This window comes from Pocillopora damicornis, chromosome 4 (genome assembly GCF_964200805.1).
Source record: "Pocillopora damicornis chromosome 4, jaPocDami1.2, whole genome shotgun sequence".
Taxonomy (NCBI): Eukaryota; Metazoa; Cnidaria; class Anthozoa; order Scleractinia; family Pocilloporidae; genus Pocillopora; species Pocillopora damicornis.
In genome coordinates, this window is record NC_142673.1 from 2,457,817 (window position 1) to 2,472,035 (window position 14,219).

At 39.4% G+C, this 14,219-nt stretch overlaps 3 protein-coding genes across 4 annotated transcripts in view; all 3 read left to right on the plus strand.

Annotated features, from left to right (window-relative positions):
* Window positions 1-5,221, plus strand: part of LOC113681603 (fibrillin-1) — a 36,268-nt gene extending 31,047 nt beyond the window's left edge. For both annotated transcript variants that reach the window (XM_027198703.2, XM_089204657.1), the window contains exons 60-69: window positions 16-168; window positions 258-311; window positions 873-992; window positions 1,276-1,398; window positions 1,616-1,732; window positions 2,121-2,246; window positions 2,635-2,751; window positions 3,016-3,138; window positions 3,643-3,751; window positions 3,974-5,221. In XM_027198703.2, the coding sequence (XP_027054504.2) occupies window positions 16-168; window positions 258-311; window positions 873-992; window positions 1,276-1,398; window positions 1,616-1,732; window positions 2,121-2,246; window positions 2,635-2,751; window positions 3,016-3,138; window positions 3,643-3,751; window positions 3,974-4,751 (1,820 nt within the window). In that variant the 3' untranslated portion in view covers window positions 4,752-5,221. The remainder of the gene's footprint in view (window positions 1-15; window positions 169-257; window positions 312-872; window positions 993-1,275; window positions 1,399-1,615; window positions 1,733-2,120; window positions 2,247-2,634; window positions 2,752-3,015; window positions 3,139-3,642; window positions 3,752-3,973) is intronic.
* A 510-nt stretch (window positions 5,222-5,731) lies between these two features.
* LOC113681602 (neuropeptide FF receptor 1) lies at window positions 5,732-7,914 on the plus strand. The gene has a single exon (XM_027198702.2). The coding sequence runs from the start codon at window positions 5,861-5,863 to the stop codon at window positions 6,986-6,988; it is 1,128 nt and encodes a 375-aa protein (XP_027054503.2). The 5' UTR covers window positions 5,732-5,860; the 3' UTR covers window positions 6,989-7,914.
* Window positions 7,915-10,678: 2,764 nt separating this feature from the next.
* On the plus strand, window positions 10,679-13,634 carry LOC113681622 (galanin receptor type 1-like). Its single transcript, XM_027198726.2, has one exon. It carries the CDS (start codon window positions 11,489-11,491, stop codon window positions 12,830-12,832), a length of 1,344 nt encoding a protein of 447 aa, XP_027054527.2. The 5' UTR covers window positions 10,679-11,488; the 3' UTR covers window positions 12,833-13,634.
* The last annotated feature ends 585 nt before the right edge of the window (window positions 13,635-14,219 follow it).

Sequence of the window (14,219 nt, forward strand, 5' to 3'; positions counted from 1 at the left end):
TTCATTCCCTTTTAGATACGCGAAAGGGACTTTGTTTCGCTGTCGTAAGGAACAACATGTGTGAAGCCGTCACAAAGGAAATGATGCAGGTCCGAAAGAAGGAATGCTGTTGTACGGCCGGGAAAGCCTGGGGCACAAACTGCCAACTGTGTCCGAGGAAAGGAACTGGTAAGTTGTTTCTTTGGGCATCTTCATAGCAACCCTTAATTTTTTATGTCTTTCCTGAAAATTAATTTACCTTTTGTACTGTTCCACAGCTGAATATGGTAACCTATGCCGAACCATGGCACAACAAAAAAACAACATGACCCGTAAGTTTTATTTCATTGTTTTATAGTGACTGTCAACGGTGTTAACGTGATTTTTAAAATTTTTTTTTTCTATCATTTGTTCTATTTCTACTTTTTTTGTTCTTCAAGCCAATTCTTTTATTTTGGTCTAAAAGTCTGCTTCATAAAGGAGAAAGTGCAGTGGTCATTAACTGCGAAAAAACAGTCTTTAAGGGATTTCAATAATAATTTTGACTGAACTAATACAACTTACAAGAATACAATATTTTTTTGGCTGCGTATAGCAGCGTAGAGAGTTTCTAAAGCAGACGTTCCTCCGATGGAGGGCAAACGCTCGAAACGTCAGGTTTAGAAACTCTCCACGAAGGCCAATTTACATTATCAACTCAGTTGATGGAATCAAATTATCTCGTAAACCACGCAGCGACGCAGCACCACAGTTTCTTTGAGAGCTCACTCCCTTTGCGCGCAGAAGCATTTGTTAACAAGTAACAAGTCAAGATGTAAAAAATTTGTGTATGCATTCGAACTTCGAATGATACGTTGATTGAACTCGTTTCATTTCAAATTATCATTTCATAGATTTATGTGAGATGATCCCAGGCCTTTGTCAGAATGGGAAGTGTATGAATATTCGTGGGGGATACCGCTGTATGTGTAACGTGGGCTACAAACTAACCATGGATGCGAAGCGATGCTTAGGTAAGGGAAAGGTCCTTTTCATGTTCTATCACCGGCCTTACTTTCTGGTGAAAAGTAAAATGTGAAGTGTGAAATGTGTAGTGTGAGGTGCGAAGTGTGAAATGTGAAATGTAAAGTGTGAGATTCTGTAATTTTTGTATGGATCGTGACCTCTCTTCCGTGTTAGCTGTCACTATTACCACAATTACCTCATTTTAAATTGTTGTACGAGTTTTTGTAACAAATTCTTTGAGTGTTCGGCTATGTCACATCGATTTAAGTGTTATCGTGTTTCAATCAACAGATATCGATGAGTGCGCTAAAGATTCCAGTATTTGTCAGTTTACTTGTGCAAACACTGATGGTTCTTACAAATGTAGCTGTCCCATTGGATATGTGCTGCGAGCCGACAAGAAAACATGTACAGGTCAGTGACACAAACTTAGCTCATGTAGATGTACCTCACCTGTCACTGTAAGGTGGGGAGTTGGAAAATTTTATCCACCTAAAATCTAAATCGTAGTTTAGAAAAAAATGTTAAACATGTAAAACGTGTTACCAAAGAAAAGAGGTTTATATCAGGTGCATGTAGAACACGTTCTGGAGATTTTAGAGTTCTAATTTTCGTCCTCTTTTCCTATCAGATGAAGACGAATGTACTACGGATCGACATAACTGTCAGCATAATTGTATCAATGTCCCCGGTAGCTTCCGCTGTGGCTGTCCTGATGGATTCATGAAAAATGGAATTACGTGTGTTGGTGAGTCAAATATGTTGAGATGTATCCTGTTCCGTTTGTGTTGTTACCCGCTCTTACCTCGCTGGTGCATAGACATCTGTCAACTAAAATAATAATAATGATGATAACAAAAAACGGGCGCGTAATGGAGGATGGGAATTTTTGTCTTAAGTCACTTAACATAGCAGAGCGTTGTGATTGCTGACATCACTGGACGTCTTTGTGTTTAGTTCTTCAAGTTCTCAACAATCTGTAAATAGCTACCTCTCACCAATTGGGATTTCAAGATTTATCTGTTATATTTAGAAACCCAAGGGGGTGGGGGGGGGGAGGACAGAGGCATAGGGTGTGTTTAGTGCCCCGTGGTACGCAAAAACGTGAGGTTTACCTTTGGCATTTTTTTTTTTAGACAAAGACGAATGTATGACAGATAACAACATCTGTGGATTTGGAAGGTGTGAGAACTTGCCGGGATCTTACAGATGCGTGTGTAATCGTGGTTATACATATGACGATAAGACCAAGAAATGCGTTGGTACGAAAAATAGTGATTATTACTTTGTTGAGGTTACGGTCGTCTAAGAAAACCGATTTATTTTGGATTAGGTGATTTAATGGCGAATAAAAGCGCTTTGGCTGTAGCATAAACGAGAAATGCTGCACCAGAATAAGTCCTGTGCAATATGTGAGGAATTTTGAGACCATCCCATGGCCAGTCAAAGTGTTTATCTACCGAAGTCTTATGATGCATGATAGAAGTCTCAAATTTGATCAATTTTTACTCTAATCGTCGTGAATTGACTTGATGCTGCCGTAATTGCCCTTTCAGAAATAGTCAGCAGCTGAAAATACGTGCCTTCGAAGTTTGGATACAAAAGTCGACGTTTATGTTACTAAAAATTTATCATATTTTTTTTGTTCAGGAAATAACAGATGTACTGGAAATGCGTGTCAATATGGTTGCTTCAACCTCGGGGGTGGATATCGATGTGGATGTCCCCCCGGATTCACGCAGGATTTTTACTTCAACCAGTGTGTTGGTAAGTTTAATCATCTTTCGCCATAAAAAATGGCGATAAACCTCGTTTGCTTTTACGAAGAACAATGAAACAGATCCACAGTTATCTCCTGTTCCTTTTTTTTTTCTTTTCCTTCTCTGCTTTCTTTGCTTCTATTTTTCGCACTGAAACGAGGAGGTAATTCCTATAATACTAAAGAATCCACTATTCCCTTCACATTGCGCGACACTGCAGGCTCTTTTGTCCAGTGGCGTTACTTATTTCTGAAAATATTTTTTGTCGCAGATATCAACGAGTGTCGGAGCAGACTTACTTGTGGACAGGCGCAGTGTAGGAATACATTAGGAGCGTATTACTGTACATGTCATCACGGATATGTGCTTAATCCAGATGGCCGATCGTGCCAAGGTAAGGCAAATGTTCGTCCCTTGCGCTATCATGGCATTTTAAGCTGCCATTAACTTCCTTTTTATCAGCGTTGTTGAAACGTTGTTGCTAATCAGACGGGCTGAGCAGCCGTTCCTTCTTTCATGGTGGATATCCAAATGGGGAAAAATACATTACATTAGTTTTGAATAACAAATAAAGGCAGTCTTCACTCTTGGTTCATATTAGAACCAAAGCGTTATTTTAGGTTGTAATTTTGAGTGCGATATCAAACTAGTCTGAAACGCACTTAAGATTGTTAACGCGTCGTCCCAAGAATTTGTCGGTCCACCAATCTACATTCCTTTTCGTAAACAAATTTTGGTATTTCTGACCTAAAGTAATTTTCGTGCTCCTGACTAAATATCAAAAGAATTTGTTCGTTAAGTATGTTATAGCCTCTCCTGCATGGATAATTCCTTTCTTTCTTGTTTGCTTCATCATTATTCATAAAAGTTTAAAATTAAAGATCTTTTTTCCTTTCAGATATGAACGAGTGTGCACTGGGACTGAGCCCTTGTAGCTTTGGATGCGACAACAAGCAAGGTGGATTCAGCTGCCGCTGCCCACATAGTTATCAACCTATAGGGGGAGGGTGAGTACTCTATTCATTATCATGTGGGGGAGGGGTATGACAAACGTAAATGTGTCGTTTTCTGTTATGAAAAAAAAAATCAGTTCTCACCTTGTCGTACCTTCATTTTGGAAACCTAGGAAAAACTTCAGTTTTGTTCGGGCTGCCTCAATTGTGCATTTTTTGCAAATATTGTAAAGGTTAAAACCAAATTCTTAAATCTTCCCTTCTGTTTGTTTCCAGACACTGCTTGTCGCCCTATGGAGAAGCCTGTTACGAGTGTGCGCTGTCCAAAGGGGACGACGAAGACAAAGGTGTGCCTCTTGTGGAGCGAAACCAAACCGGCAGTCAGACTCAGTCTTCCGCACCATATCATGTTGTACCGGCAAGCAGCGGAAGCTATGGACAGCACCTTCCTTATGGTAGAAACCAAGGTTATGGTCAACATCAACTAGGACAGCGTCAAATCCAATTTGGTGGTCAGGCACAAACTTACAATCAACAAAACTATGGCCAACAAAACTGGCAAGCGGCACCACCGAATAACGGCTTTCAATTTTCGTACACACCTTCAGGGAAGCAGAGGAAACGACGATCCATTGGGCATCGAATGGAAAAATTCACCTTACAAATTCCCACCAACATCAGCTCAGCTAAGCCGATCCTAACGCTAGTGCCAGTACTCGCGGAATTAAACGGAACCTTCAAATATGTCATTGTTCATGGAAACACTAGCTTGTTTAAAGTGGAACAACGCAAAGGAGTCTCGTTTCTTTTTGTTAAAACACCGTTCCATCGAAAAGGCGTCTTCCGTGTGTGGATTAAAGGTGCCATGCGCGAGAAAGTGACAAAGGAAATGGTTTCCAAGGAGACGGGGACGATGGCAACGCATGGACAAGAAACAAGAAAGAGCAATGGGAACAAACTTGGAAAAGAAAACGGAACTAAGAAACAACGACACACGCTGGGATATCACGAAGCCAAAAGGTTTTCACTTCGTCTTACCATCAAGGCCGTATAGACACATTACACTGCTTAGGCCTTTTGATTTTTAGTTTCTTTCTTTTGTTGATAATGTGTTTTATTTTGTAAAAAGATATTGGCCATGCATTTTTTTATGTTCCAAGTTATTTCTAAAGTCCATCTTGCGCTGTAAAGAGACACATTTTTTGCGTGGTATAGACAACAACCGTAAAATTAAAAGCTTTGAAGAAGTATTTAAGATTATAAACTGCGGAGGTGTTATTGCATGATATCCTGTTTATTTTAAGTTACCCTCCATACGGCTGCTTCATATATGAAGGGAATTTGCATTTTCAAGATCATTATTTTGTCAACACCTGTTTGCTAAATATTTTACCCATCGAAATTGTGCGGAAAAGGTATGTGTCTGGGAATTAAAAGCTTGCGATTTCACTTCACGAACAAATTCTGATAAAAGGAAAATACACTTTGCCTAGTTATTTTTCAGTGAATAAAACAAACGACAAATATTCCGCAATTTACTAAAATTACTAAAACGCCTCGTATTTCCATATCTTATTAAAAATACACGTCAGTCGTTGTTAACAGTGCACTGAAATTCATTCATCAAAAGAATTAACTTTGACATTAATTAGCAGGTGTATGGGTAGTTTTATTAATCTATATTATCATAAGCACTTCCTACGCTTCAGAGGATTCTCAATTTATTAGCCTGTTGTATCCACGGAGACTTCCATAAGTTACATCTTTGTCTTTTTACAGATAAGGCGAAATAGTTAGAAGAATAACAAGGGCGGGTCGTTGTTGAGGCAAGTTTTGATCCAGAATCGAACCATCCAGTCGTAAGGCAAGACAACTACATCGGCAAACGACGACTTCTAAAGCATTTCTCTCGGCCGGTGTTTTTCAATCAATAGTTTTAAACCCGACCTCTTAAATGGAATACAAACAGCCCTTTAAACTTTAAGCGAATTTTTGTTCTGCATAAAACATTCTTCAGATCAGGACTTAGTGGCGGTTTAGAGTCTTTTTTAACCACAGGCCTCAAGAACAAGAAAAGACCTGTCTGACGGAATTATCAGAAAACTGTATGGGGAACTGTCTTAATCCTCTTAGCAATAGTAGCAGTAGCCCTCCTCAGAGAAAATGCCTACCACTGCATTCTTGGATCAGTATTCTCCCGAGGCGGACAACTCTTCAAGCTTTAACGAAATTACGGAAGAAACGACAAATTTGAATACAGCTGAACGAAACAGTAAGGCCGTGTTCTACTGTTGCTTGTTCCTTCTCGGCTCCTTAGGAAATGCAATGGTTATTTTGGTATTGAAAGGAAAGCGAAAACGAACCATTAATGATTATTTTATTTTAAACTTGGCAGTAGCAGACTTAACTTTCTTGTGGCTGTCACTTCCTTTCTATACGTACGAACTTTTTCAGCCGTTTAACAAGAATTTATTGTATTGTAAACTAATTTGGCCGATGATGTCAGTTACGTCATCAGTCAGTGTTTTCACCTTAACGTCCATGGCAGTCGAACGGTGTCGAGGAATCACAAACCCTTTGCAACCGAGAATCAAGCCGCAAGCCACATTGATATGGATTTTCCTTATCTGGATCTTTGCCTTCTTTACTTTAGTTCCGTTGATGATCGTGGCGCGGTCGGAAGGTGTGTTCTGTGCGGAAAATTGGCCGAAGAACTACTATCATCAAGCGTACACTGCTGTTTTATTCGCTCTTCAATATGGCATCCCCTTGTTTGTAATCGCCACAGCATACTTTAGAATCGCTATTTTTCTTATCAGATCTCGGTTACCGATGCTAACAACGATCAACTCTAAGGGGGAGGTTATCAGGCACAAAACGAGAAGCGAAAATGTTCAGATAATCCGGACACTGGCTGTTATTGTGATTTTGTTCATGGCCTGCATCTTTCCCAATCAAATCGCTTGGATGCTGTTTGATTTTGGCGGTGCCTCGCACAAGAAGCTGTCCGACGCATTTTGGACCTGCGCAGAGGCGTTCATGTTTTTACACGCTTGTATAAACCCAATAGTGTACGGTTCTCTTACTCGGCAGTTTTGTCGAGGATACATCCGATTCTTCCGACACATTTTCTGCTTCTGCAAAGTGAACGTCGATTACCCAATTGGTGTTTCTCACAACCAGACAGAAGACGGAGATTTGCGTCCAAAGCGAAAAGTCAGAGTACTTCATGGTTTTCCTAAACTCAGTGAAAACTCGATGATCAGTGGCTGTCAGGAAACAAAACTATAATATTTAGCTTGGATTGTAAACGAACTGCCTTTAAAATCAAAGTGCTCTGTGAGCAAACTCGTGAATCGACACATTATTTTTTGGATTATGTTTAATGTTATCTGGTTTTGGGGAATTTTGTGGTTGATTGTCATATCTAGAGTACGAGCAGTAGTTCAGTGTTCGCAGCAAAGAAACAAAGTAAAGTTGGGATAAGAAGGCATTACAATTGAAATGATCATGCTGTTACATTTGACAAGGGTGGATGATGTCATGTGTTTTAAACGTATATCATTTTTGTTTCTGGTTCAAAAGTAAAGGTTGGAAGTAAATGTGGGTGAAAAGTGAAATTTACTGTCTATCATTGTAAATATTAGAAAACCAAGGCAATACTGTTTTAATGAAAACATTAACGATTCCCTCTTTATCAAATGAGACAAACGGGAACGAGTTTTGAGTGATATAACTAAGCCAAGACTGCCACCGTCATTTTGGATCTCCGCCTGGGTAGATTTTAGTCACGTGCTAGGCAACGTATGATCAAGAACAAGATAGAATTTCATTTCAGGCCTATTTATCAATTTTGTGGTGTATAACTTTCGCATTTTAGTACGTAATATTTATTTTGAATCTTCAAATTGTCTTGAAACTTAAAGGAAAATTGTTCTTTAAAAATTCACTGAAAATTGGCAGCTAAAATTGTTTGTTTAGGTGTTATTTGATTTTCGTGATAACTTGTAATTTCGTCAGTTGCCGGCATCTTTTATTGCTTCACACAGGAAAAACACACGATACGAAACGTAATGATCGATTTTGTCCTCAATCCCACGCCATAACAGAAAAAGCTTTTGAACATCTGTAAACTCCGAACGCTTCGCAGTAAGTGATATTTTCAATGAATCTTCGGATTGTTTTCAAGTTCAAGGATTGTAAATTACAATTTTATGAAAAACGAAGGTTGTTCTGTTATTTCAGTGTGAATCCTTGCATGCCTGCCAGTGGCTGGCGCCGCTTGTTGAAACTAAAACGAAAAAAAAAACAAACTCTTTTAAGATTATCATTGGCATCTTTTTCACCCCAACACCATTCTTAGCAACAAAAGTCGCCATTTCGTTTGTTTATTGCTCGCCAAAAACTATCAAATGCACTCAAAAGCCTAAAATCGAAAAAAAGTTTACAGGAATCGATCGATCGATCGAGCGAGCGAGCGAATGCATCGTATCTACAACTCGCACTTGCGCATGCGCGCAATTCACGAGTTAAAAATGAAGTATATTTTGAATTAAGCGTATTACAATAAACGAATGTAAAGGAGTCTTTCAACAAGCTCGTGGTTTTAAAAAAGTAGGGAACCAATAAACTTCGAGAGTTTCTTTTCCATAGGGAAACATTGAATACCTTGTTAGCGGAAAGAAAAAAGAAAAAATTTAATGGAGTTATGCGATGCCTTGATTTTCTTGGGACATCGATCGCGAGAGATCAGAGAATCACCTTTCAATACATGCTAGCTCTAGATATGAGCACCACCGTCAGAGTCATAAGAAACGAGACTGGTGTTTTTTTTTTTCTTTCCCTTTTTCAATAAAAATGAAACGCTTCTTTCCCCTCGGTCTTTCGATTTGTTCTCTGAATGTGCATGTGACGATGAAATAGAACCTTTGTTCAAACTCGGAATTCAAAATGCTCAGTCAGTGTTTCTGATTTGATTATGCCCCAGCTCAATTAAAGCATACAAGGTAAGATCGGACACCCGGGATATAAACATCTCGACTCACAAAAACCCCTTAAATGAAGATATGTTGCATTTGGTGTTTGGTAATTAAAGTTCCTAGGCTAAATAACGAACAACTACACTTTTTTCACGACTATCTCAAAATTGAGTTCTCCTCAAGAATTCAAATTTTATAAAAAGAAATTGGTATTAGCTCCTATCACTTGTATCAAAAAACGTCTGGAACTACGAAAAGCTTAGTTCTCAATAAATCTCAACTGATGTTGGGTTAATTTCAGGTTATTATGATCCAAACAGTTAAAGTTTGGAGCACAAAAACCGAAAGTTTCAAATGAGTCTAAATCATTCGTATCCCTATCATTTTTTTCAAATGACACCCCATGATTGAGTCTTGGGTTTTATGTCAAGGATATCGCGCCAATAATTCGTCACGAACACTTGGTCCGGAATCAAGCTCTTCTCGCCTACAGATTTAACAAACCATCCATCATTTACGATGAGTGTGATGCTTCCAAACTCAACACCTGGCTGCGGAAGGTGCTCGCCCCAGTGCAGGCGGGTTTCAGGGATTTTCAGCAGAATATTCCACAATTACGAGAAGAATGTCTTGGGATACGCCTTGTTGTACGTCCACCAGTAGGGATCGTCTCGCACCATGTCTTGTTGGTATGACATGCTCAGCCAGAATGGAGAGCTCTTAGCGCCGTAGATCTCAATGGCAAAGTTGTTAGCCGCTTTTTGATTCTTCGAGAACAGCTTTTGTTTGGAGCTTCCACACCATGTTTGACATTGGTCAATTGGAACCCAGATCTCTGTAAGTTCCACCCTGATGATAGAGTCCAGCTGGACCTCGTTGTCCATGGACAGATCATGAAACTAATGAATAAAGGGGGTAAGTTCTAAAGAAATTGTAGTGCTGTGTCGGTTGAAGAGTATCACTATTAATAGGTAATAAACAATATGGACAATGGGCTGAGATGCAAGGGTCTGATTGAAGTTGGACGTCCTCAATTTTACACAAATCCTATACACTTTTTTTATTATGAGCAGAAATTCATGACGTCAAACTCTTGATGCGCAGATGGAGTTAAAATTAAGGTGAAGCAGCTAACACACCTAGGGAATATGGTCGCCAACGGAAATTTCCGATATCTGACATGCCAAATACCGGCGATTTTTTTTCGCCATTCGTAGCGATTGGCGAAAATCACGATCGCTGCACTATTTTTCCATCAGACAAAAAAAAAATCATCCTAAAACCTTCAGTGAACCTTTGTGACAATAATAACTAATGAAAGCGTTTTCAAAGTATTATGCTGTACAGAACGTCGGAAAAGCGTGTAGCTGTAGAATAATCAAGAGCAGATATCTACGCCTTTGTCACGCGCTCCTTTACAACTCCTTGATCCACCGACTTGCAAAGACTTGATCTAGGGGTTTTTTCTAGCCTGTGCGCTTAAAATCCATGATTTCTTCCCTATAATGTAAATTTCCTTTTTTAATTACAGTTATAAATGAATTTCTGTGTATGACATGGAAATATTGTATGTTGAGCTCAACTCTGATGTCTCAGTGTTTAGACTCCAGAAATCAGCTTAACATTTGCGTCAACCTTTGCAAACACTAGATTTAAACTCATCCGGCAAAAGTGACTTAAATTCAATACACGCCACGGAAATTTGAGCGAAATGTAAATTCCTATCCGAGACAAAAACGTAAAAGCTACCCTTTTTTCCTCTCAATTAATCTACACTATTTTTACAAGTAATGGGTTTACGAGCTCCCTTTTTTGACGAAAACGGAAATTAGCGAAATGACAAAACAAAAGTCAGCAAACTTCTTTAGTCAAATGGAAATATTATAGGCGTTTATAAATACAGAAACATCTTCTGTATTCAAACCAACCAGCTTATTTTGTGGCCACTTCTCTATGACTTTCAGAGTAAAATGTTATGATTGGAATTATACTTGGCTCAATTTCAAAGTTTTATTTGTAATTCATTTGCCTCAATTTTTGAAAATTTTTTTTCATCTACCTTACTAATTACTGTTCTTTCTATTTCCGCAGCATAAGATCCTTTTAGGTAAAAGGAAACTTTTTTGTCAAAATTTAAATGTATTAATCAACCTTCAGGAAGTTCAGTTAAAATCTACCTGTCAGTTTTACTTAGCCATCGACCTTTCATTTGCTACAGTTCTTTGTAAACATGACAACTATCATTTACCGGAGAAAATATTCTAAGATTATTTCGAGAGTATTAAGGTGGTTTTATTTATTTTTTGTTCTCATCAGCACTTCGGAATCCCCCGCTTCAGATGATTTCTCAGTTCATTGGTCTCCTGCATCCATAGAGACTTTCACGTACGACTTACATCGTTGTCTTTTCAAAGATGAGGCTTAAAATGATTAGTTGGCTATCAAGCTTTGGTCAACATTGCCGTACGTTTTGATCTATAGCCAAGCCTTTCAGTCCGACGTACGGCAAGCAAACTAAATTAGCGTGTGAAGAATTTCTATGCATTCGTTATGCTGGGCTTCTTAAATCAATAGTTTATCTCTGTAGCTTCCGTGGAGGGTAACAAATACTCTACAATACGAGGAACGTTTCCTTGCAGGAAAAATCCTTTAGATAACGACTTTGTCGTGATTTTGAGTCCTTTTTTTTTTTAACATAGCCTGGAAGCAGGTGTGGGTAAAAAAAGAAAAAAAATTCTTTAAATGAAGCATTAGAGGTCTGAGTAAGGAAACGTTTCAGTTCTTCAAGTCAAGCGAACCTCTTTGGGAGAATATGTCTCGCGTTGCATTCTTGGAACAGTATTATCCCGCGGCGAGTGAATCGATCGACAACTCTTCAAGCTTTAACGAAACTACGAAAGAAACGACAAATTTGAATACAGCTGAACGAAACAGTAAGGCCGTGTTCTACTGTTGCTTGTTCCTTCTCGGCTCCTTAGGAAATGCAATGGTCATTCTGGTATTGAAAAGAAAGCGAAAACGAACCATTAATGATTATTTCGTTTTAAACTTAGCAGTAGCAGACTTAACTTTCCTGTGGCTTTCGCTTCCTTTCTATACGTACGACCTTTTTCAGCCGTTTAACAAGAATTTATTGTACTGTAAACTAATTTGGCCAATGATGTCGGTTACTTTATCAGTCAGTGTTTTCACCTTAATGTCCATGGCAGTCGAACGGTGTCGAGGAATCACAAACCCTTTGCAACCGCGGATCAAGCTGCAAGCCACATTGATATGGATTTTCCTTATCTGGATCTTTGCCTTTGTCACGATTGTTCCGTTGATGATCGTGGCGCGGTCGGACGGTGTGTTATGTGCAGAAAATTGGCCGAAGAACTACTATCGTCAAGCTTACACTGTAGTCTTATGCATTCTTCAATATGGCATCCCTTTGTTTGTAATCGTCATAGCATACCTGAGAATCGCTTTTTGTCTTATCAGGTCTCGGTTACCGATGCTGACAACGATCAATGCTAAAGGCGAGGTAATCAGGCACAAAACGAGAAGCGAAAATGTCCAGATAATCCGGACACTGGCTGTTATTGTGATTTTGTTCATGGCCTGCATGCTTCCCAATCAAATCGCCTGGTTGTTGTTTGACTTCGGCGGTGACTCGTACAAGGAGCTGTCCGACGCATTTTGGACCTGCGCAGAAGCGCTAATATACCTACACGCATGCGTGAACTCGATTGTATACGGTTCTCTTACTCGACAGTTTCGTCGAGGATACGTCCGATTCTTCCGACACATTTTCTGCTTCGGTAAAACCAACGTCGATTACTCAACTGGTGTTACAAAAAATCACACAGGAGACAAACATTTGCGACCAAAGCGAAAAGCTGGCGTACTTTATGGCTCTCTTAAATTCAGAAAAATCAGTGAAAACACTAGAACGACACGCTTGATAGTGAATTCCTCTCCGATTATGTCCACAAGTGAAGAAAGTATCAATCAGTTAGCAAGCCCCTCGCCTGGCTCTTCCCCAGTCCCTGGTTCAGCCGGCATAGAGATGTTATTAAGAAGAACTCAGGCGAAGGAAACTCTGTTGAAATTGGCCTTTACTAACCTGGGTATGGACACGTCTGATGACGATAGTTGCCAGGAAACTAAACTGTAACCCGTTTAGCTTTGACTCTAAGCGAATTGTCCTATCTGTACGAGTTACAATTAATGCATTTATAGATGTCTTTCAAAAAGGTTGCGGTTTCTTTGAAAAGGCAAGCAATTCAGAGAGTTTCTTATCTACATGGATGAGGTCTTTGAATAATTAACTCGTGGAAAACAAACACTTTGAGTGGAGTTACGCCAAGCCTTGATATCCTCGGGACGTTGATCAAGAGAGATCTGAGAGCTTACAAAGACCCCTTTCTTTTAATCAATGGTAGTACTAATTAACTGCACCGCCGCTTTTTAAAATGTCAAATATAGAGATACAGTTATTACAAACGGAAATATAGTTTTTTTTGCTCTCACTTTTCAGTCAAGGCCACGGAAAGATATTTTTGATGAAACACGCCTTTGCCCACGATCACTTCGATTTGTTCCATGAATGTGCAGCAATGTACACTGAGAATATTAGATCAAACTTGGAATCCTAACATGCTGCAGCAGCCAGTGTTTCAAATTTAATTACACCCCAGCTCAATAACGTTGCAGTTGTACAGGGTAAGATTGATTTTCTAGGACATAAACGTCTCACCTTACAAAAATCCCTTAAGCTCAAGCACGTAGCACTCGGTATTTGGTAAATAATATTTCAAGGTTAAATTACGAACAATTACAATTTCTTTCACGATTATCTCAAAGTTTGAGTTCTCCTCAAGACTTCAAATCCTATCAGCAAAACGCTTCGTTAAAAAAAGAACGCCTGGAAGTACAAGCATAGTATGTCTGAATAAATCTTGATCAGTGTTTGGTTACTTATACTCTTAGGTAATTACACTGCAAACGGTTGCAGTTTTTATCTAAAGCACCTCAAAGTTCATGTTCTCGTCAAGACCACAGTCACAAAAAAATAAAGTTTCAAATGGGTCCAGATCATTTGCATTTCTACCAGTTTTTTAAATGACACTCTATTGAGTCTTGGGTTTTATGCCGAGGATACCACGCCAATAATCGGTCATGAACACTTGGTCGGGGTCATGTTGTTCTCGCAGCTTTAACCAATCATCCATCTTAGGGTAAACACTCTTCAGATAATCTGCGTTGAATGTGGTGTTTCCACACTTTTGACCAGGCAGTGGAAGGTACTTGCCCCAGTGCAGGCGAGTTCCAGAGATTTCCAGCAGAATATCCCAGAAGTACGAGAAGAACGTCCTAGCGTCGCCCTTGTTGTACGCCCACCAGTAGGGATCGACTCGCACCATGTCTTGTCGGTATGACATGCTCAGCCAGAATGGAGAGCTCTTAGCGCCATAGATCTCAGTGGCAAAGTTGTTGGCCGCTTTTTGATTCTCAGAGAACAGCTTTTGGAGCTTGTCAATCACGGTTTGACATTGGCTGAT

Excerpts from the sequence above, each read along its gene's own strand:
- LOC113681602 (XM_027198702.2), top strand. The coding sequence starts at position 5,861 with ATGCCTACCACTGCATTCTTGGATCAGTATTCTCCCGAGGCGGACAAC.
- LOC113681622 (XM_027198726.2), top strand. The coding sequence starts at position 11,489 with ATGTCTCGCGTTGCATTCTTGGAACAGTATTATCCCGCGGCGAGTGAA.